Source organism: Rattus norvegicus, chromosome 15 (genome assembly GCF_021556685.1).
Source record: "Rattus norvegicus strain SHRSP/BbbUtx chromosome 15, alternate assembly SHRSP_T2T, whole genome shotgun sequence".
NCBI lineage: Eukaryota > Metazoa > Chordata > Mammalia > Rodentia > Muridae > Rattus > Rattus norvegicus.
In genome coordinates this window covers 46727441-46751938 of record NC_141548.1, presented here as the reverse complement: position 1 = coordinate 46751938, position 24498 = coordinate 46727441, and the positions used below count along the sequence as shown (strand labels likewise).

Sequence of the window (24498 nt, the reverse complement as noted above, 5' to 3'; positions counted from 1 at the left end):
AGGCAGACCCAGGCCGAGTGCCAGCAGCAGGTGTGAGACGTGTCTGTTTACAGTTGCATTAGCTGTGCCCACCACTCCCAAATGAAACTGATTTCAACACACCTTCTTGTTTCTGGAAGTTCAACTAGGCAGACAGCAGTTACACTTGACAGATGATGTTACACAGCACAACTTAGGTATTTCAAATGGACAAGAAGTTAGTATCAGAGCAATGTCTCAGGATGAAGTCTGAGTGGGGCTTCCTCTCCAGTACCTTGAGGTCTACAGATGGATCTAGAAAATTCACTACTGTGGAAAATGAAGACTTGTGTTGGATGGGGAAGGGAGGCCGGGGCCTTGGTGACTAATTGCTGTAACACTGTCCTTCTGGTGGCTGTGGCAGCTTCATGTTCTCTTTTGACATCATCAAGCGCCTCAGTTCCTGCAGGATGACTTTGTTGCTGTGGGAATTCTGCCACTTTGCCAGCATTGCCATGGCTCGTGGATACACCACTCCATTGGAACTGTTCACACTGCTCATATTGACTCTTGTTACAAATCTCACAGACTTCTGGATACTTCTGGATGCTTCTGTATACTTTGGCCCACACTCTATCTTAAGGCTGTATATTCAGTTTTCATAAATTGTTCGTGGAGGACCAATTATCATGCCTGTCCATCTTATGAGTGTCATGTCCTCAATGTCCTCCAGACCCCAGCTAACTGTGCCATTGCCTACTCCTTTTTGGCCTTCTTCCAGCTCTTCCAACAGACTGAAATTTTGAGGGACTTTTACTCCTGAGCCTGTGGTGGCTGCCATCTTGCGTCGCTGTCACTCAAAGCTGATGTTCTCATTCTTAATAGCTGAGTAGTATTCCATTTTGTAAATGAATCACATTTTTTGTATCCATTCTTCTGCTGTGAAATATCTGAGTTGTTTCAAGCTTCTTGCAATCACAAAGAAGGCCACTATGAACATAGTGAAACATGTTGCCCTGTGGCATGATGGAGCATCTTTTGGATATATGCCTAAGAGTGACCCTTTGTTAGTTTTAAAGCTGTCCTCTTTGGACTCATCCCCAGTACTGTATGCAATGTGTTACTCTGAGGTAGTAGCTTCCCAGGATCTAGAATTTCTGTTGTGAAACTGGAGAAATGAAATCACAGGTTTTTGGTATGCTATGAACTGTGGCACAGGCTCCCAAGAATGTAATGGGCTAGATTGCCCCCTCCAGGCCTAAAGACAGACAGGGCTCCCTCCAACTGGCACATAGGCTCTGCAGGCCTTGAGCTAGGATAACAATGATAATAATTATATTTTCCCAGTACATATGAACTAGAATATGGCATCTCCTGGACTATGTTCATCTAGGACACAGCCTGAGTTTATGTGATCTTCTAGGTATGTTTTCATGGGCTTCTATCCTCCTGGAGACAGCCCATACCACAGGCCAAATCTTTTCTCTGAGGAGCAGAAGGTGAAACATAAGTACAGTCATTATAAGAGATGCGGAGCTTGGAGAATGAGAAAAGTGAGACCTCAGGGAACCATAGGGTGTTCAAGACTGAGACTGGGTTCTATTGATATGTGCTGGTCAGGGAGCCCACCTAGTTGTGGAATGATCATACTGCCTTTCGTTATTTCTGGTGTGGGAAGTCTGCAACTCTGTTTCACTTCTGCCTGGGCCATTGGGATTCATTTTCAGTTTGGTTAGGTGTGAAAGTGACTGTTCCCCCTCCTAGTATTGTCCTGCCAGCTTCAGAAACCTCTAGATAGAAAAGTAATTTACACCACAAAATGGTTTTGAGGCAGCAATGGGTCTTTGGGGCTTAGGCAGAGTTTTACACAGCTAATAGTTATGGAAAAGGCATATAGAATGTTCTCCCCTTGGTATTTCTGTCATAACTTAAGGTCATATGCTCCCAAATCTGTTGATGTTTCCCCAAATCTGATGACTGTCTAAGGACAGTCAAGGACAGGAGGGAATTTCTAATTCTTCTGGAGGGACATGTATCCATTTTAGTATTGGAGACTGTAAATGTTCTTTATCCTTTCCTGAATTGGCTATTCTCTGCTTATGGTTTTCTGAGAGCAATTGTCATGGGTGTATTGGGATCTTTCCTAGGCCTCCATTCCATCTTGGGGCCTGGTGGTGTTAATGGAGCTTGGACATAGATATGGTTGGCTGCAAGCATCCAAATCTCTATTGGTCAAGCTCTAACAGAGCCTCTCAGAAGATAGCTATATCACACTTCTGTCAACAAGCACTTCTTGGCATCAGCAATAGTATCTGAATTTTGTGGCTGCATATGGGATGGATCCTTAGGAAGGGGAGTCCCAGGATGGCTTTTCCTTCAGTCTCTTTGTTCCTATATTTCCTTCAGACAGGAATAATTGTGGGTTAAAATTTTTGAGATAGGTGAGTGGCCCCAACCCTCAAAGAGGAGCCATGCCTAACTGCTCCATAAGGTCTCTGCAGGTTCTCTCTCCCCTTTGTTGGGTATTTCAGCTAATGTTATCCCCCTTGGGTCCTGGGAGCATCTTGCTCTCCTAGCATCTGGAACTTTCTGGTGGCTACCACCAGTTACTCATTCCCCATTGCTACATGTTTCTTTCAGTTTCCTGACCCTCCTTGCATCTCCCACTTCTCCCATATGTGATCTTGCACCTTTCCCCTCCCCCTCCACTCTTCCTCCCAAGTCGCGTCTAACTTCTATCTCCTATAAATATTTTGTTCCCCTTCTAAGTAGTACTGAAGCATCCGCAGTTTGGTCTTCCTTCTTCTTGAGCTACATATGGTCTATAAGTTGTAGCATGGTTATTCCAAGTTTTTTCCCCTAATATCCATTAGCTGTGTACTCCATTGTGTAAATGTACCACATTTTCTGTATGCATTCCTCTGTTGAGGGACATCTGGGTTGTTTTCATCTTCTGGCTATTATAAATAAGGCTATTGAGAACACAATGGAGCTTTCAGGTCTTGGACTACTTTGTTCAATTCCTTTACCTGTTTTTTTTGTACTTTCCTGTATTTATTTAAGGGATTTATTTGTTTCCTATGTAAGGGCTTTTACATGTTTACCTGTGTTGTCCTGTATTTGTTTCAGTAAGTTATTTATATCTCTCTTAAAGGACTCTATTATCTTCATGTGATAGGATTTTAGGTTAGCCTCCTGTTTTTAGGTGTATCCAGAGTTTGCTGTGGTGGGAGAAACAGGTTCTGATGATATCAAAGTATATTGGCTTCTGTTACTTATGGTCTTCTGCTTGCTTCTTGCCATCTGGATATCCTTGGTGCTAGCTGGTCTGGTTGTCTCTGTCTGGTGCCTGCCTCTTGTGTTCCTGGGTTGCTGCTTGTCTCCTCGTAGACCTGTGGCCCTAGCTGTAGCAGACCTCCTACAATATCTTCTGACTGTGGGGTCATCAAAGGGTCATGGACACCAGAGACCCGTTGCTCTGGCTTCAGTGGCTCTTTTGGGAGGCCTTCAACTTGTGTGTTCTTCAGAGGGGCAGGCAAGGTGCTGATCTTTTGTGCTAGCTACAACAGACCTCCTGAGAGGCCTTCAGACTGTTGGGTCTTTAAAGGAGCAGACAAGCTGGTGATCTGCCCAGGCAGATGGCACTGACCAAAAGAAGCTTGACTTTTATATCCCAAACCTCTCAATTAACAGGTAATGCAACAGAAGATGGGTACAGAAAATGTGGTACATTTATACAATGGAGTAATACTCAGCTATTAAAAACAATGACTACATGAAATTTTTAGGCATACAGATGGAACTAGAAAATATACAGAGTGAGGTAACCCAGTCACAAAAGAACACACTTGGTATGCACTCATTGATAAATGGCTATTAACTCAAAAACTCAGAATACCCAAGATACAATTCACTGACCACATGGACCTCAAGAAGAAGGAAGACCAAAGTATGGATGCTTCATTCCTTCTTAGAAGGGACCAGACCAAGGGACCAAAATACTCATGGGAAGAAATACAGAGACAACAAATGGAGCAGGGACTGAAGAAACAGTCATCCAGAGATTGCCCCACCTGGGGATCCATCAAATATAGTCACCAAGCCTAGTCACTATTGCTGATGCCAAGAAGTGCTTGCTCACAAGAGCCAGATATGGGTGTCTTCTGAGGGGCTCTGCAAGAGCCCTACTGATAGAGATGAGGATGCTTACAGCTAACATTGGACTAAACAAGGGGACCCCCAATTGGAGGAGTTAGTGAAAGACTGAAGGAGTTGAAGGGTATTGCAACCATATAAGAAGAGCAACAATGTCGACCAACCAGACCCCACCAGAGCTCCAAGGGACAAAACCACCAACCAACGAGTACACATGGAGGGGCCCATGACTCCAGCCACATATGTAGCATAGGATGGCATTGTCCAGCATCAATAGGAGGAAAAGCCATTGGTCCTGTGAAGGCTCATTTCCCCAGTGTAGTGGAACAGCATGGCATAGTGGTGGGAGTGGGTGGGTGAGAGAGAAAACATCCTCATAGAAGCAGGTAAAAGGGGAGGGGATATCAGGGAGAAGGGGATAACATTTGCAATGTAAATACATAAAATATCCAAGAAAAAAATTAAAAAATGGAAAAACAGGTAATGATTTAGACATATATTGAAATTTTACTTTGCATATAGAACTCACTGGTCTGTGTAGGTGAAAAAATAAATAGCATCTTTAAAAATGCCTACAAAATCTAAAGCAAATGCAGGATAGAGAACGTTTTGCTGAAGTAGATACAGGTGTGAAGATATAGGCAACTCAGGGTGTATTAGCCTATAAAAGAGAAGGCATTTACCTATGTGTGGTCATCATACTATCAGTCTCTCTCTTTCAATCTTTGTAACATACACCAGTACAGAGAGATGATAATTTCCCCCAATGTCACATAAGCCTAATGGAATTTTTTGCCTATTTCTTCCTTCTTCCTGCTGCTGCTTTGTGTGGGTCCTGGGGTGTGTCGATGAACAATTAATCAACAAGAAAGACCTTGTAGGCAACTGGTCACAAGTCTGTTTTTAGTCTTAACTCAATCTTACATGGTATCCTAGTCAGGGTTTCTGTTCCTGCACAAATATCATATCCAAGAACCAAGTTGGTGAGGGCAGGGTTTATTCAGCTTACTTCCACATTGTTGTTCATCACCAAAGGAAGTCAGGACTGGAACTCAAGCAGGTCAGGAAGCAGGAGCTGATGCAGAGGCCATGGAGGGATGTTACTTACTGGTTTGCTTTCCCTGGCTTGCTCAGCTTGCTTCTTATAGAACCAAGATTACCAGCCCAGAGATGGCACCACTCACAATGGGCTGGGTCCTCCCCCCTAGATCACCAGTTGAGCAGACAGTACACATGGTTTGGGTCACCATTTTTCTGACAGACCTATGCCCTATGGATTCCCATAGATGCAGATGTCTTTGTAGGTTACAGGCTCAGAGGTGAATGCAAGAGTTTCCTGAATTATGGACTCTAAAATCACAGTAGCTATATTAATCCACATTCCTAGATGCTTAGAAGATATTTACTTTCAAAATAATGTCTCATCACACTAGAAAAATATGATAAAGAATTTGTTAAAAAATCGTCAAATTACAAAACTAACTGGCTAGTTTGGAATTTAAAATACGTACAAAGATCGATGTTTTTGTTGGTTTTTGTTTTTGCTTTTGTTTGTGGGAGTTAGTTTTGTCAATGTGATTGACTGATTTTACCTTTTTACAGTATGTCACAGAATTTAATGCAGCCTGTATATAAATTGACAGCTTACAATAAATATTCAAAAATTATATATGACCCCTTTTCCCTTAAGCAGTTTCTTAAACATTATTTGGTGATCTTCATCCCAGGATTGTGGAGAGAGTGCACTGTTGTCTGTTTCAGTGAGGATGCTGAGATCTGGTAACTGTCCAAGGAGGTTTCCTTAAATGTTTACTTTTTTGATCTCTGTTTGCATTCAGCACCACAGAAAGACATGCATGGAGGGTTGGGAAAAGCTTGGATGTAAAATATTTGAAGTGACATCTTGTAATCCCATCAAATCTGGCTAGGATTATTAAACAAAGTGGGATTTCAGGGTTAGCAGCATCTGGACAGCTCCTGGATATACAATTCCAAGTCAAGGCTTCTTATCAATGATTCCACCTGACGTTGGGCATGAATCACCCAGCTTACACACAGTTGCTCACAAATTAGGCTGGTCTCAGTGAAGTCTGAACAGTGCAGTAGAACTTGCAAGAAGTGATGATATCTTTGAGTGATGTGTTTTAATCCCTTTCTAGTCCCTCCTCATATGCCAGCATAGGTCTAGATCAGACATCTCATTCTTGAATGCTTAGGACAAATAGAGATTGCATGGGTGTAGGATGCATTTTGTAATATATCTATAACTTCTGTAAGGTCATTATATGCCTAGTGAACATCCTTTGTCTTCTGACACACAACTCTAGGATTGCAGAACATGCACTATTGTGCATGCCTGGTATTTTATGTTCATCTGGGACATTGAAATAAGGTCCATATATTTGTACATCAAGAGCTCTTATTCACTGAGGCACCTCTAGCAATCTGAAATTTGAAATTCTCTAAGATATGAAACTAGAACATCCTACTGGCACTCAAATAGATTTGGACTTTGGATTTGCCAACCATATATAACTGTACACAAAACAGAACTATAGTAGTGACACCTAGTATGGCTAAGCTTTCCATCTGATCCATACTTTTCCTATTATGGACATGTCCATGATTGGTGGCTTGTGCCTTAGTTTCGTCCTGGCATTATCTGTAAAAAAACAGCCTTTTATACTCATATGATCTCTGATTTTTTAGAGCACCTATGTGTGTAGATCCCCTGAGTCAAATGAGAAGCCCTCATCTTGACCCAGGGTAGGATAGCTGCCCTGTGTCAGGATCTCTTCTGGGAGCTGTTTCTGATGATGTCCAGCCCCTTATTATAGATGGGGCACTTGTGTGGTTTTATAGCCTTGCTTGAGTACTTATGATGTGACTTGTTGAGTATGAGGCTAGTAATCCCACTGAGGTCCAGGTTTGACACCTGAGCATATTTGTAGATCAAGTATGTCTCTATTTAAAGTATTGTCATGAAGCTTTAAATGGATTGTTTGGTTTGCCAAGTACCTGTCCAGGGCAGCAGTGACTGGCAAGGAATGCTATTGTTAGTTTTATTAGTCTGTAAAGTGATGTTTAAGTAGACTGGGGGTACTTAGAATTAGCACTTCTTCCATCTATCTTTCTTAGATATGCCAGACCCAGCTAGAGATGTTCCTGGCCTTTTGGATCATAGAATTTATTCCCTTGGTCCTGGTGATAATGCTTGGGACATCAGTGTCTCTGGTGTGCAATAAGATCATGTTGTCTCAGGTATTGAAAATAAGGGAAAGAGATGTCACAAGGAAAGAGAGGTGTCTCGGTAGTTTAAAGCACTGTCTGCTCTTTCAGAGGACCCAAGTTCAGTTCCCAGCACATGTTAACTGATGACCACCTGTGACGTTCATTTGGGGACTTCAGATGCCCACTTCTGGCCTCTACCAGAATTGCATATATGTCTTGTACAGACCTACATGCATCAGGACAAACATTCACACACATAAAAAATAAAAAAAATTAAAGTGTGAAAATAAAGGTATGACTCCCCCTACCCCCTAACTTTTTTCTTGTGGTGGAGGACACCTATGCAGTACAGTGTGTGATTGTTGAGAGCAACTACTGACTGTATTTGAATGTTTTGTCAGACAGGGTTTTTTTGAAACCAGCTATGAGAAAAATTACTCCCATGGGCTTAGCTTTTCTTTCCAGCAGTGATAAATATAATGTCTTCAACTCTCTATTATAGTGTTGGTTGTGTTGAACCCTACACTTTTGTATCCTGTGTGAGTGTGTTTGAGGAGGAAAAGTTTCTACAGTAAAACATTACCACCTTCTTTGAAGGGACTCTTGGACCAGAAGTTAAGATTTCTGGTGACCTCAGGAGTGTAGACTCTCCTGAGAAATCAGAGGAGACTACCCTCTGCCCACATCCCTGACCCAAAAGAAAATTGCCTAGTGCTAATTGTGCCCCCTGGGTGCAAGGACCTAGGAGTAATAAGGTTCCTGCCCGCACCTAGAGCTGAAAGACAGTCACCAGGAGCACCTAAATACCTGAGATCAGAGCACCTGTTTTCAGAAAAGGCTGAAAGAAAATAGGAAAAACAGTTCTACAGGAGTGCTGACACAGAGGCCTAGAGGAGGGTTAAACCATTGTCAGAAACAGCAAGATAAGCAAACACCAGCGATAACCCTATGGCAAGAGGCACTCACGGGAACCAAAGCAACAGAAACCAAGACAATTTTGCATCATCAGAACCCCATTCTCCCATGAAAGCAAATACTGGGTACACCGGAAAAGCAAGATTTAGATTTAAAATCACATTTTATGATAATAATGGAGGACTTTAAGAAAGGCCTAAATAACTCCTTAAAGAAATGCAGGACAACACAAATAAACACGTAGAAGCCCTTAAAGAGGAAACACAAAAATTGCTGAAGGAATTACAGGAAAACATAACCAAACAGGTGAAGGAATTAAACAAAACCATCCAGGATTTAAAATTCGAAAAAGAAACAATAAAGAAAGCACAAAGGGAGACAACCTGGAGATAAAAATCCTAAGGAAGAGACCAGGAGACATAGATACAAGTATCACCAACAGAATACAGGAGATAAAAGAGAATCTCAGCGGCAGAAGATACCATAGAAAACATCAACACAACCATCAAAGATAATGTAAAATGCAAAAAGCTCCTAGCCCAACATATCCAGGAAATCCAGGACACAATGAGAAGATCAAACCTAAGGATAATAGGTATAGAAGAGAGTGAAGACTCCCAACTTAAGCGGCCAGTAAATATATTCAACAAAATTATAGAAGAAAACTTCCCTAACCTAAAGAAAGAGATGCCCATAAACATACAAGAAGCCTACAGAACTCAAAATAGATTGGACCAGAAGAGAAATTCCTTCCATCAAATAACAGTTAAAACACCAAATGCACAAAAGAAAGAAAGAATATGAAAAGCACTAAGGGAAAAAGGTCAAGTTACACAAAAAAGGGAGACTTATCAGAATTACACCAGACTTCTCACCACAGACTATGAAAGCCAGAAAATCCTGGACAGATATCATACAGACCCTAAGAGAACACAAATGCCACTCCAAGCTACTATATCCAGCAAATTCTCAATTAACCTAGATGGAGAAATCAAGTTATTCCATGGCAAAACCAAATTTACACAATATCTTTCTACAAATCCAGCACTACAAAGGATAGTAGATGGAAAACTCCAACACGAGGAGAGAACCAAATAATCTTATTTAAAAATGGGGTAGAGAGCTAAACAAAAGTTTCTCAGCTGAGGAATATAGAATGGCTGAGAAGCACCTAGAGAAATGTTCAACATCCTTAGTCATCAGGGAAATGCAAATCAAACAACCCTGAGATTCCATCTCACACCAGTTAGAATGGCTAACATGAAAAACTCAGGTGACAGCAAATGCTGGTGAGGATGTGGACAAAGAAAAACACTTCTCCAATGATGGGACTGCAAACTGGTACAAACACTCTGGAAATCAATCTGGAGGTTCCTCAGAAAATTGGAGATTCCACTACCTGAGGACCCAGCTATACCTCTCCTGGGCATATACCCAAAAGATGCCCCAACAAACAACAAAAACACATTCTCCACTATGTTCATAGCAGCCTTATTTATAATAGCCAGAAGCTGGAAAGAACCCAGATGCCCTTCAACAGAAGAATGGATTCAAAAAATGTGGTACATCTACACAATGGGGCACTACTCAGCAGTAAAAAACAATGAATTCATGAAATTAATAGGTAAATGGAATGAACTACAAAATATCATTCTGAGTGAGGTAACCCAATCACAGAAAAACACACTTACCCCATCCCGCAGGGCAGTCGACCAGGGTCTGGGGTCCACCTAGGAGAGAATGGGGGACAAGAGACGCAAAGAACAGACAGCAAGTCAAGAAGTCTGATCAAGCTGACAATTTTTAATTTTTCGCAGGCTGAAGATATACTGGTAGAAGCAAAATGTGGGGAGGGGTTGGGTGACCACAAAGAATGGGCCTGGCTTGACAACCAGGATATTGGCTGGGTAAATCGGCCAAGCGGGGGAACAGCAGGGTGGGTTGCTTAGTGACCGACCATCAGTGCCTGACCACCGGTACTCAGTTATCTGACACCTAGATTTATGCTATCTATTGAATTTATGTAGAGCTGCAGGTGCTGCTTTGATCTAACCTAAGGTTATTGCTTTTTGTTCTATCATAAGGCTAAAATATAATTGCTTTTTAACCTGAAGACTATTGCTTATTATTCTAGCATAAGGCTAGAAGACAATTGCTTTTTAACTTGAAGGCTGCTTTCGCCATCTCAAGGCTGCTCCCAACATCTCCCCCTTTTTCTTTACTTAGAAGGACCATGGTGGTAACAGTTTTTCTTTTTTCTTTCTTTTTGCTAAGGTAGGGATAGAGGCCTGACTTCTGGTATTTTTGGCTGGTGTTAACTCTCACGTATGTTGTCTGGATACAGGGGCCCATGAGGCAAACAACACTTAGCTCAGGCAAGGGAAGGCACAAGAAGGCAGGGTGTCCCGGGCAGGACTTTAAGCCACGAGAGAGCCCCTCGGGAACTGTGCCTGTCTTAGGTTGGAGCAAACCATTCTTATGTCTCTAGGCCTGTCATTGGATAAGGCAGCAGTTTATGGCGGCCCTCCTGTCTTGGGCCTCAAATGGTCAGAAAATGTTACTCTCTTACCCATCATTGACTGTCCAGTTCAGCTCACAGGGGGAGGTGGTTGATAGCAAGGCACACACCTCGATCATTCATCTCATGGTGATGGCAATGGACCTGCATATGCCTAGCCTGAGTGGTTTCGGGTTGTTGCTTACATGCCATGAGTGTGTTGAAAATCACGGGTTCCCGTAACCACAGGCAAAGTATTAATTAGGGATCTTATAAAGGGCATCAAAAGAGCCAAGCTTGTCTCTCAGGGGGCCCTGGAGCTTTGTACAAAGGCATCCCCTTGTAGTGTCTCATCTCGCCTCCCTTAGCAAAGGTAGAAGGAACTTTGTCACCAAGAGGGTGGAGGGCCTGGGACACCTCCCCTTATTAGGTCCTGGGGCAGAAATGCCCTTTCTTAGGTTTGGTGGAGATGGGAGTGGGAAGTGCCTGAGGTGGGATAATATTTTTGTCTTGTGTTTGTTGATCCTCCATAGCCAACCTATGATAATGAATCTGTATAGGTTTAGCCATTAAATCATCTATTTGTCGCTTTATAAAGCCTGTAAGTCTACTGAGAGCCCAAGGGCCAAACGAAATAAGCAAAATTAATCCCACCAGTGGTCCTAAAATGGAATGCAGTAAGGTGGTAAGCCACGGGGAGGTTGAAAACCAGTTCTGATACCAGCTTTCATCTTTTTCTCTCTCTTTCTTTCTCTTTTCTAAGCCTTCTCTAACCTTTTTCATACTCTCTTTTACCATGCCTGTTTTGTCTACATAGAAGCAACACTCTTCTTTGAGTGCTGCACAGAGTCCTCCTTGTTGTAAAAAGAGCAGATCAAGTCCTCTGCGATTCTGAAGGACCACTTCTGCGAGGGAAGACAGAGAGTCAGACAGGTCGTCAACCCCTTGCTGGAGTCTTTGGACGTCAGCATCAATGGTAGCGCTGAGTTCTTGGTACCTGGATTTAGAGAGAACGAGTGAAGAGATACCTGTCCCTGCTCCCACGGCACCAAGGCCAAGGAGCACTGATATGGTGATGGCAGAAATAGGTTCTCGTCGCTGACGGACCAAAGTGGGGGATAGGTCAGAAGACTGATCCCAGAGAGAAAAAATTCCTCTGAACGATAATAAATTAATCGGGGAACTAATTATACAAGAATACAAAAATCTGACTTTATGGAGGAAAAGGCCTCAGTTGAAAGGCATGGAGTAAGGCCATCGAGGCAAACCCACCAGGCATCATTAGGGGGCAACAGGTATTGGCTGTTTTTATCAGGGGCAAGGGTGAGATTACAAAGGTGGGCATACTGTAACAGGGGAGTTATAAGGGTAACACAAAGGTCCAATCCAGAGACCTGGGAGAGGGACAAACCATTCCATTCTCCAGGTTGCCAGCGGCAATGTCTAGAATCATTGGTGGGAAAAAACGTGCCAGGAATAGCAATTCCCTCATAAAAGGGTGGCTGAGGATGATAACATAGCCAGCAGTTATACATAAGATCGGGGGAAGTAGCATTAAGCGTAAGAAAGGTTTGATTTATTAGGGTAAGGACGAGGTTCTGGGGAGAAGAAACTAACAATGTGGGAACATGATTAGCAGAGGTAGGGGACTGTGGTTCTGAAGGAGATTGGAGTGGAGGTACTAAAATGGGATTAGGCCCAATTGGTATTTTCTTGGAAGCATGGACAGGTTCTTTGAGAAGTTTTATGGTGAAAGTGAGACCTGTGTCTGACCCAACCTGATATAGAGAAGCCATGTGCCCAATCCTTGCCCTTTGCGTGATTGGTAAATTTAGTATCTAGGGGAAGACACCAACCTTGGGTGGATGGTTCACTGCCCTTACAGAGGGGGTTGCAATGGAGATAGTTAGAAGGGGGAGAAAAATTTCTAGATACTGTGATGTAATCCCAGGAAGAAGTTGGTTCCCAATAAGTTGTTCCAGTGGTCTCACGTCCCCAGGAGGCACAATAGTAATCTGACTCGCCACCACACTTATTGTGGAACGAACGACCTCTGTGATATCCAGGGCATACGTAAAAATCAGTGGCCTGAAGCAAGGTGCATCTGATTGCATTATCGCAGTCAGGCTGGGCAGATCTGTGGGTCGAAATGAACAATTGTGGGTTTGATGGCTCTGAGTGTGGGGCATGTTATCCTCTGGGGCTACTTGTAACTCAAGCTGATGTTCAAGGCCCCAAGGGGCCCCGGCCCCAAGGGCTAATTTACAGAGGTCTGGGTGGAGTGAAGTAGGCCACCAGATAGCAGTAGAGATTTGTGAAATTGACCAAGCCACATCTTGTCTTTCTGTAAGAACTATCCAGGTGTAGTTCCAAGGCATATGTCTATTGTTACAGTACTTGGGCTGTTGGCCACGAGGGATGGAGATCACCTCTGTCAGTAGCAGGATCAAAAGGATCTTTTTCCGGAGCAGCATCTGGAAGAGAAAAGGGATAAGTCTCAGGAGGAGACAACAGTTCCATTCTGGACATTGGTGGGTTAACAGTTCTTATGAGTCTTTCTGGCAACCACCTTGGGCCAGCATTCTCTTTGTCATATATACAAGCAGATCCTCGTCCCCAAATGAGGATGGGGTCCGGTCCTTTCCAGTGTCCCGTGAGGGGATCTTTCCATCGTACTAATGCATGGGAATCTTGTGACCTAGGGTGCCACAAACAGTCAGCAGCTGACCTGTCCTCAATATCAAGAGATAGGAAATTAAGTACGAAAAGGGCATGATTGAGCCTATTTCAAGGTGTCAGAGGAGAATAAGCATCTGTGACTGTTGTTAGACTTTGAAGCATGTTCTTTAAGGTTTGATGGGCCCATTCTACTATGCCCTGGCCCTGAGGATTATATGGAATACCTGTAATATGTTTAATACCAAACTGGGCACAAAATTGTTGAAATTTAGCCCCCGTGTATCCAGGACCATTGTCAGTTTTGATGATCTGTGGCTTTCCCATGGTAGCCATACACTGTAAAGTGTGGGTGATCACATCACGCGACGCTTCTCCTGAAAGGGGGGACACATGAATGAACCCACTATAAGTATCTATGGTGACATGAAAGTATTTTAGCCTTCCGAAGGAGGGAAGGTGGGTGACATCCATTTGCCATCGTTCGTTGGGGATCAGTCCCTGGGGGTTGACTCCTAAGTGGGGAACTGGCAATAATATGGCACATCCTCCACAGGACTTAACTATTTCTCTTGCTTGATCTCTGGAGATCTTAAACATCTGACACAAGGTGGAGGCATTTAGATGGTGTAGTGCATGACCCCGCCTTGCCTGATCTATGGGGTCTATAAAGGCAGGGAATATAGCACGAGTGGCCTCATCAGCCAAGGTGTTCCCTTTTGACAGAGGGCCACCTAGACCAGAGTGGGCCCTTAAGTGTCCCACGAAAAATGGCTCTGTTCTCTTAATAATAAGGGATTGAATTTCTACAAACAACTTGGAAGCAGTAGAAGCAGGCTTAATATATGGGACCGTTTCTAATACTGGAATAGAGTGAGCCACATAGGCAGTATGTAGATAAAATGGGGTTGTTGCTAATTTTTTAAAGACCTGAAGTACGGCAAACAACTCAACAAGCTGGGCAGAGGAGTATGGGGACTGTATCATGGTGACTTGTTCCTGTATAACATAGGCAGCTTTGCCAGTTGAGGAGCCATCTGTAAATACCAAGGTACCTTCATGTAACGGGGTCTTGGAGGTAACTTTAGGAAAGGTCAAGGAATGTATTTTTATGAATTGTATAAGGGGGTCATTTGGGTAATGATTATCTATAATCCCTGCAAAGGAGGCGCAAGCTATGGCCCAATCGTCATTAGACTGAAATAGCCAATCAACTTGCTCTGAAGTATAGGGAAAAATAATAATGTCAGGATCTTTTCCAAAATATTGTCTAGACATTTTTCTTCCTTTTCTAATTAAGGCAGCAGATAGGGAATAATAGGTGGCCAAAACCTTGTTTGGATTGGAGGGAAGGTATACCCAAAATAGAGGGCGTCCTTTTTCTTTTGGAGCCTGGGGTTGTTGCCAAAAGACTCCCACTGGGGTATGTGTAGTAGCACAGACAATAAAATATAGGGGGGAAGCATAATGTATCTGGAATGAGACCTGAGAGGAGATAGCCTGACCTATCTGCTGTAGTGCCAAGGTGGCCTGGGGGGTGAGGACTCGGGGGGACAAGGGATGAGAATCTCCTGAAAGAAGTTCATTAAGAGGGACTAAAACCTCGGGGGGAATCTTTAAATAGGGGCAGATAAATTGAAGGTTTCCAAGTAATTGTTGAAAATCATGTAGAGTTTTAAGGGATGAAAGCTGGAGTTCAACTTTGGGGGTATGGATCTGTTCAAACTTGAGTTCATATCCCAGATAGAAATATGGGTCTCGTATTTGAATCTTTTCAGGGCCAATTTTAAGCCCCCGGGGGCTAAGGGCCTCTTGGAGTTGTTGGAAGCATGAAAAGGCCTGTTGCTTATCAGGACCACCCAATAATATATCATCTATGTAATGAAGTAGATAAATTTGAGGCCAAGCTCTCCTGATGGGCTGGATTACCTGGGCTACGTATTTTTGAGCCAGGGTAGGGCTGTTGGCCATGCCCTGAGGAAGGACACGCCAATGAAAGTGATCCATAGGACCCTGGAAATTAACTTGGGGAATGCTGAATGCAAAATGGTGACAATCTTCTGGGTGAAGAGGTATGGTAAAGAAGCAATCCTTTAAATCGATAATAATTTTAAAAAGCTCAGCAGGAATGGCAGCAGGGGAAGGAAGACCAGGTTGTAGTGCTCCCATGGGTAGCATAACTTTATTTACTGCGAGAAGATCCTGTAACAGCCTCCATTTGCCAGATTTTTTCTTAATGACAAAAATTGGGGTATTCCAGGGGGAAGAGGATGGCTCAATGTGGCCAGCTGCTAACTGTTCCTGCACTAACTGTCTAGCAGCTGTCAGTTTTTCTTGAGTTATCGGCCACTGATCAACCCAGACAGGGACATTATCTCTCCAAGAGATCTTCTCTGCATGAGAGACAATTTCTGTATGAGCCTGGGGGGCAGGCATGACTGTGGCTGCTAAGGAAAATGTGAAGGCGGGGATCCCAAGCCTCTTCGGTCTAGCTTCTGTGTCATAACCAATGGTTCTTTAATGCCCTGTGCCTGTTTTCCCAATCCTTGTCCAGGTAGAAATCCCTGGGCCAACATCTGTTTTGTAACTGCCACGTTAGGGCTACACATAATAACATTCATCTGGGAAAGGATGTCTCTCCCCCAGAGGTTAATTGGCAAGTCAGGTATTACATAGGGAATCACAGTTCCTGAATTTCCTTCTGGATCTGTCCATCTAATAGTCTGAGCACTGACTCGTGGATTTTTAGAGTGTCCAATTCCTTGTAAGTGAGTGGCTGAATCAGTTAATGGCCAGGCAGCAGGCCAAAACCTGTCAGAAATAACTGTGGCGTCAGCTCCCGAGTCTAAAAGTCCTTGGAAAGTTTTTCCATTCAGACTCAAAGTAAGCATAGGCCGAGAAGAAGATATCTTTTGGGCCCAAAACACCTCAGATATTCCTTGTTCTCCCAGGGTTCTGGCATCTTTATGATGTGGATTTCTGACTGGCAGCTTAGGGAGTAACAATAACTGTGCAATGGCTTGTTGTGTAGGTATAAGTTTGGGCCACTTGTGGCACTGGCCAGGACCCGTATTTCTCCTTGGTGGTCGGGGTCTATAATCCCAGGTGTTATCTGGAGTCCTTTCAGGGAGAGGGAAGCTCTACCCAAAATCAAGCCAAGAGTATTTAGGGGTAAGGGGCCATAAACGCCCGTGGATATGGCCTGGATACCTTCCTCAGGTGTTAGTATTGTACTGGTGGAGGCACAGGGGTCCAGTCCTGAGCTGCTCTTTGTGGCTCGCCAGAGATGGGCAATTGATTGGGTGAGGGGTGGGATTGATTGGGTGAGGTGTGGCTGGCTTGCTGAGGGACAAACCCTATTGCCCCGGGGCCTGTCCTGAAGGAGGGGGCCGGAGGCTGCCCCCGTGCGAAGTTTCCCGACTGCCGTGGAGGTAGAGGGCGGCCTTGGCTGTCAGTTTTGGATCTGCATTCGTTAGCCCAATATCGACCTCTAGAGCAGCTGGGGACACAACGTAGTAGGTGGAGCCCTCATTGGGGAAGCATTCCCTTGTCCTTCAGCTGGGGGTCTTTTATTTTGACAAGGGTGGGGGCATTCTCGCATGAAATGACCAACTTGTTTGCAGTTAAAGCAGGTTTTTTGAGAATTAAAGCCTGCCTTTTGAAGAGCAGCTCCAATAGCTAAACCGATAGCATGACTTGTTCCTGCCCCTGCGCAGAGGCGCACATACTCTGCCAAAGGCTTTGACCGGTGGTGTTTGAGAATATCCTGGCAAGTGGAATTAGCATTTTCAAATGCTAGCTGTTTAATAAAGGGATTTTCAGGCTCTTGAACACCAAACAAGCGCTCTGCTGTCTCGGTCAAACGGCTGACAAAAGAATTGTATGGTTCGTCAGCTCCCTGGAGTACCTTAGTGAGCGTGGAGGAGAAACCAGACTTGGGAGGCAACCTTTTCCAGGCTGCCAGGCATGCCTGACGAATTTGAGCCAAAAGACCAGGAGAAAATTGCATTTGAGACTCTAAAGTATTAAAGGGTGGCTCACCAAGAATCTGTTCTGCTGTCCATGACCTGGTATCAGGACGTACACGATTTTTTGTTTCAATTTCTTTTGCAGCTTCAGCCATTTCAGATTTCCAAAGCACAAAGTCGCCTCCTGAAAGCGCGGCTCCGGCAAGCTGCGAAAACTCATTTGGTGTGAGCCATCCTTCAGTAGAGGATTCTAGAAGTGCCAGTGTAAAGGGGGCCACAGGGCCATAATTTGATACCGCTGTTTTGAGCTTTTCTAATATTCTAAAATCTAGGGGCTGATAATGATAGCGTGGAGGACCCGGTGTAGCCCGAGCTGCGCGGGACCCAGAGCCAGCAGCCGTATCTCCTGGCTCCTGTGAGTCGGGGTGAAGTTCTGTCTCCTCCTCAGAATCACCATCTGTAACTCGATCCTCCTCCTCCTCTAGGGTACTTGGGGTGGAGGGGTCTCTAGGGACTTTTGCCCCGCTCCTCAGGGAGAGGGGGGAAAGCTAAAACTTTATGTTTCTTGTTTGGAGTTTTACCCTGGCCTGTAGCCTTAAGCTGGGGACTCTGCAAGGGTGTCAGCTCTGTCAATTTTGTCTCTAAATCGCGAAGAGCTATAAGCAATTGTACCTGCTCTTTTCTAGTCTCTACCATGTGTCTCAAGGATGTCACATCGTTGGTCAGCTGGCGACAAGCATCTGAGACAGGGGGTGAATCAAGGACTGCATCTAGGAGGCCATAAGGCAGAGGGGGAAAAGATAAGGGAGAGCGAGTACCAGCTCTGGTACTATCTGTGGCCAGTGCTATAGTGGCTGTTTTTGACTCAAAACGAGCAGCTCCTGCCTCTATTTTAACCTCCTGCTCAGGAGAAGAAACACCACCTTTGCCTAAGTCTTGAAGAGAAGGATAAAGTTGTCTATTAGGTTGGCAGTCTGATGTATTGGGTGGAGCATTGGACATAATCTTTTCAGCGGAGAAAGGTCTAGCAGGGATAGGATCAAAGGCACTCTCCATATCAATAATGACCGATGGGGGGGAAGGCGAGGACTTAATGCCTGAGGCCAACTCTTCTCCCAGTATGGGGTCAACAGGAAAGGGGAGGGGAGCAAGCTCCCTCAGCGAGCTTTCCTTCAGCGAACGCTCTCCTTCCTTGACTAAATGCTGAAGATCTGGCCATTCAGAGGTGGTTCTAAGGATATATTAATAAGAGACCAATAACTAAAGGCAGTGACTGGAATTTTCGTAGGACCAAGGACCTCATAATAATCTTTAAAACAATCTCAAACTCTGAGCCACCTTTTTTGATCAATTGTCCCTTCCCGGGGAAACCAGGGACATATATCTTCTACCAAATCTAAAATTTTTTATTAAATCCTTCTTTTTAACCCTAATTCCTCGCGTCTTGAGTGACTGCTTCAGTCCTGTCACAAATAGTGACTGCTTTGAAAATGCTTGTCCCATCACTTACTAACCTTAAGATCTGCGCCACGCTATGAACTCCTCCCGGACTGTCTCACGGCGGGTGTTCCGTGGCGTCCTAGCGATCCAAAGTCACTCTCTGGTGCTTCAAAAAAGGGCGGACAGGCCTGTCCTTACTGATGAGCGGCATTCTCCCTCTGTGACCCCCAGGGGGTCCCTGTTCGGGCGCCAGTTGCCCCGTCCCGCAGGGCAGTCGACCAGGGTCTGGGGTCCACCTAGGAGAGAATGGGGGACAAGAGACGCAAAGAACGGAGAGCAAGTTAAGAAGTCTGATCAAGCTGACAATTTTTAATTTTTCTCAGGCTGAAGATATACTGGTAGAAGCAAAATGTGGGGAGGGGTTGGGTGACCACAAAGAATGGGCCTGGCTTGACAACCAGGATATTGGCTGGGTAAATCGGCCAAGCGGGGGAACAGCAGGGTGGGTTGCTTAGTGACCTGACCATCAGTGCCTGACCACCGGTACTCAGTGATCTGACACCTAGATTTATGCTATCTATTGAATTTATGTAGAGCTGCAGGTGCTGCTTTGATCTAACCTAAGGCTATTGCTTTTTGTTCTATCATAAGGGTAAAATATAATTGCTTTTTAACCTGAAGACTATTGCTTATTATTTTAACATAAGGCTAGAAGACAATTGCTTTTTAACTTGAAGGCTGCTTTCGCCATCTCAAGGCTGCTCCCAACACACACTTGATATGCACTCACTGTTAAGTGGATATTAGCCCCAAAGCTCGAATTACCCAAGATTCCATCCACAGACCACAGGAAGCTCAAGAAGAAGGATGCCCAAAATGTGGATGCTCCCACTCCTTCTTAGAAGGGGGAGCAAAAATATCCATAGGAGGGGATATGGAGGCAAAGTCTAGAGCAGAGACTGAAGGAACAGCGTTTCAAAGTCTGCCCCACATGTGGTCCATATACATACAGCCACCAGACTAGATAAGATTGCTGAAGCTAGGAAGTGCATGCTGTAAGGGACTGGATATAGATCTCTCCTGAGAGACACTTCAGAGTATGTGAAATATGAATGCTAGCAGAAAACCAACTGCTGAACTGAGAATAGGACCCCCTTTGGGGGAATTAGAGGAAGAACTGAAAGAGCTAAAAGGACTTGCAGCCTCATTAGAATAACAATGCCAACCAATCAGATTTTCCAGGGACTAATCCACTACCAAAAGACTATACATGGACTGACTCAGGGCTCCAACAGCATATGTAGCAGAAAATAGCCTTGATGAGGCACCAGTGGAAGGGAAAGCCCTTGGTCCAGTGCAGGGGAATGTGTAGGGGGCGTTTAGGGGGGATGGATGCAGGGAGCACCCATGTGTGGGAGGGGGAGGGGATAGGGGGCTTGTGGACTAGAAACTGGGAAAGGGAATTACATTTGAAATGTAAATAATCAAAGATATCTAATAAAAAATAAAATTTCAAAAAAATGTAAAAGTAGCTGCAAAAAAAAGATTTCTGGTGAATGATGTTAGGGTAACCTTTTGTATTTAGTGGAAATTTTGTCTCTGTATACACAACTGTTGATTGTGAGTCCTATGATGCCTCATCCAGGATTTCTGTGAAGTGTGGGCAGTGTGGGAGGGATATCAGTTTGGTAGGACTAGACAGAGAACCCTTCTTTTTTCTTTTCCACAAATCATCCACAAAATTAGGTCCTGTCTGTTTTCTGGATAAATTAATGTTTGTTTCCCAAGGGGCCTCAAAAATGGGAAACTTAGCCGATACAATTTTTTGGTGGCCTCATTTGTACTTATCCCCTGCTTAGTTCTGGTGTCACATGAAAGGCTGCCCTTTACTCACAACACAATTGTCTCTACAGAGGTATTCTACATACTGTACTGAGTGTCTCAGGGGTAACTGAGCACATGGTTGTCCCACCTGGTGTTAGTCTTTCTACGCACACCTCAGGGCTATTGATTTCCAACCTTGTCTCCCAGGCTCTCATGCCTTTTCCGAGATCTGAGACATTTCATGTGCAGAAGCCACATTGATAGAACTGTTTCAAAGGGTTATAGTTATGAGTTGTTTTGTGTTTTGCTCTTTAAGCTTTCCTCTGAGAGTTTCTTGCAGTGTGCACTTCATAGTCAAAAAGAGTTTTATTTGCTTTTAGAAATTGGAAATGAGGATTTTGCAATGGGGTCTTGAACCCAGAGTGAGATCTCAGTTCCCTGCACTGTGGACACTTGGAAATCCCTTTTTAAAGGCTTGTCTTGGTCTGAGACACCACCGGAACCTGAAGGGACAGACCGGATAAACAGTTCTCTGCACCCAAATCCTGTGGGAGGGAGAGCTAAACCTTCAGAGAGGCAGACATGCCTGGGAAACCAGAAGAGTCTACACTCGGCCCACATCTCTGACTCCAGAGGAAAACACCAAATGCCATCTGGAACCCTGGTGCACAGAAGCTCCCGGAAAGGGCGGCGCAGATCTTCCTGGTTGCTGCCGCCTCGAAGAGCTCATAAGCAACACCCCACGAGCAAACTTGAGCCTCAAAACCACAGGTAAGACAAACCTTCCAGCTCCAAGTGACCTGCCTGGTGAACTCAAGACACAGGCCCACAGGAAGAGCTGAAGACAGGTAGATAGGAAAAACTACATGCCTGAAAGCAGAACACTCTGTCACCATAACTGGCTGAAAGAAAACAGCAAAACAGGTCTACAGCACTCCTGACACACAGGCTTATAGGGCAGTCTAGCCACTGTCAGAAATAGCAGAACAAAGTAACACTAGAGATAATCTGATGGCGAGAGGCAAGCGCAGGAACCCAAGCAACAGAAACCAAGACTACATGGCATCATCGGAGCCCAATTCTCCCACCAAAGCAAACACAAAATATCCAAACATACCAGAAAAGCAAGATCTAGTTTCAAAATCATATTTGATCATGATGCAGGAGGACTTCAAGAAAGACATGAAGAACTCCCTTAGAGAAACACAGTAGAAACCTATAGAGAGGAATCACAAAAATACCTGAAAGAATTCCAGGAAAACACAATCAAAAAATTGAAGAAATTAAAAATGAAAATAGAAGCAATCAAGAAAGAACACATGGAAACAACCCTGGATATAGAAAACCAAAGGAAGAGACAAGGAGCCATAGATACAAGCATCACCAACAGAATACAAGAGATAGAAGAGAGAATCTCAGGAGCAGAAGATTCCATAGAAATCATCGACTCAACAGTCAAAGATAATGTAAAGCGGAAAAAGCTACTGGTCCAAAACATACAGGAAATCCAGGACTCACTGAGAAGATCAAACTTAAGGATAATATGTATAGAAGAGAGTGAAGATTCCCAGCTCAAAGGACCACTAAATATCTTCAACAAAATCATAGAAGAAAACTTCCCTAACCTAAAAAAAGAGATACCCATAGGCATACAAGAAGCCTACAGAACTCCAAATAGATTGGACCAGAAAAGAAATACCTCCCGACACATAATAGTCAAAACACCAAATGCACAAAATAAAGAAAAAATATTAAAAGCAGTAAGGGAAAAAGGTCAAATAACATATAAAGGTAGACATATCAGAATCACACCAGACTTTTCGCCAGAGACTATGAAAGCCAGAAGATCTTAGACAGATGTCATACAGACCCTAAGAGAACACAAATGCCAGCCCAGGTTACTGTATCCTGCAAAACTCTCAATTAACATAGATGGAGAAACCAAGATATTCCATGACAAAACCAAATTTACACAATATCTTTCTACAAATCCAGTGCTACAAAGGATAATAAATGGTAAAGTCCAACATAAGGAGGCAAGCTACACCCTAGAAAAAGCAAGAAACTAATTGTCTTGGCAACAAAACAAAGAGAAAAAAAGCACACAAACATAACCTCATATCCAAATATGAATATAACAGGAAGCAATAATCACTATTCCTTAATATCTCTCAACATCAATGGTCTCAACTCCCCAATAAAAAGATATAGATTAACAAACTGGATACGCAATGAGGACCCTGCATTCTGCTGCCTACAGGAAACACACCTCAGAGACAAAGACAGACACTACCTCAGAGTGAAAGGCTGGAAATCAACTTTCCAAGCAAATGGTCAGAAGAAGCAAGTTGGAGTAGTCATTCCAATATCAAATAAAATCAATTTTCAACTAAAAGTCATCAAAAAAGATAAGGAAGGACACGTCATATTCATCAAAGGAAAAATCCTCCAAGATGAACTCTCAATCCTAAATATCTATGCCCCAAATACAAGGGCACCTACATACGTAAAAGAAACCTTACTAAAGCTCAAAACACACATTGCACCTCACACAATAATAGTAGGAGATTTCAACACCCCACTCTCATCAATGGACAGATCATGGAAACAGAAATTAAACAGAGACGTAGACAGACTAAGAGAAGTCATGAACCAAATGGACTTAATAGATATTTATAGAACATTCTATCCTAAAGCAAAAGGATATACCTTCTTCTCAGCTCCTCATGGTACTTTCTCCAAAATTGACCATATAATTGGTCAAAAAACGGGCCTCAACAGGTACAGAAAGATAGAAATAATCCCATGTGTGCTATCAGACCACCACGGCCTAAAGCTGGTGTTCAATAACAATAAGGGAAGAACGCCCACATATAGTTGGAAGTTGAACAATGCTCTACTCAACGATAACCTGGTCAAGGAAGAAATAAAGAAAGAAATTAAAGACTTCTTAGAATTTAATGAAAATGAAGGTACAACATACCCAAACTTATGGGACACAATGAAAGCTGTGCTAAGAGGAAAACTCATAGCTCTGAGTGCCTGCAGAAAGAAACAGGAGAGAGCATATGTCAGCAGCTTGACAGCACACCTAAAAGCTCTAGAACAAAAAGAAGCAAATACACACAGGAGGAGTGGAAGGCAGGAAATAATCAAACTCAGAGCTGCAATCAGCCAAGTAGAAACAAAAAGGACCATTGAAAGAATCAACAGAACCAAAAGTTGGTCCTTTGAGAAAATCAACAAGATAGATAAACCCTTAGCCAGACTAACGAGAGGACACAGAGGTTGTGTCCAAATTAACAAAATCAGAAATGAAAAGGGAGACATAACTACAGATTCAGAACATCATCAGATCTTAGTATAAAAGCCTATATTCAACAAAACTTGAAAATCTGCAGAAAATGGACAATTTCCTAGACAGTTACCAGGTACCGAAGTTAAATCAAGAACAGATAAACCAGTTAAACAACCCCATAACTCCTAAGGAAATAGAAACAGTCATTAAAGGTCTCCCAACCAAAAAGAGCCCAGGTCCAGACGGGTTTAGTGCAGAATTCTATCAGACCTTCATAGAAGACCTCATACCAATACTATCCAAACTATTCCACAAAATTGAAACAGATGAAGTGCTGCCAAATACCTTCTATGAAGCCACAATTACTCTTATACCTAGACCACACAAAGACCCAACAAAGAAAGAGAACTTCAGACCAATTTCCCTTATGAATATCGATGCAAAAATACTCAACAAAATTCTGGCAAACTGAATCCAAGAGCACATCAAAACAATCATCCACCAAAAAAAAAAAAAAAAAAAAAAAAAAACCTGTT

The 24498-nt window shown here is 43.5% G+C and overlaps 1 protein-coding gene and 1 long non-coding RNA gene across 2 annotated transcripts; both read right to left on the bottom strand.

The window, feature by feature from the left end:
* Positions 1-314: 314 nt before the first annotated feature.
* On the bottom strand, positions 315-799 carry Ube2v1l2 (ubiquitin conjugating enzyme E2 V1 like 2). Its single transcript, XM_087587210.1, has 2 exons — positions 630-799; positions 315-491 (listed from the first exon to the last, which is right to left on the bottom strand). The coding sequence occupies exons 1-2, from the start codon at positions 797-799 to the stop codon at positions 344-346; spliced, it is 318 nt and encodes a 105-aa protein (XP_087443336.1). The 3' UTR covers positions 315-343.
* A 9243-nt stretch (positions 800-10042) lies between these two features.
* LOC148001015 (uncharacterized) lies at positions 10043-19468 on the bottom strand. Its single transcript, XR_015638338.1, has 2 exons — positions 18915-19468; positions 10043-13230 (listed from the first exon to the last, which is right to left on the bottom strand). It is a non-coding gene; the product is annotated as an uncharacterized LOC148001015 (long non-coding RNA).
* Positions 19469-24498: the final 5030 nt, after the last annotated feature.

Excerpts from the sequence above, each read along its gene's own strand:
- Ube2v1l2 (XM_087587210.1), bottom strand. The coding sequence starts at position 799 with ATGGCAGCCACCACAGGCTCAGGAGTAAAAGTCCCTCAAAATTTCAGT. Across the intron at positions 492-629 it reads ATGATAATTGGTCCTCCACG|GGTGTATCCACGAGCCATGG; the intron begins AACAATTTATGA and ends TTCCAATGGAGT.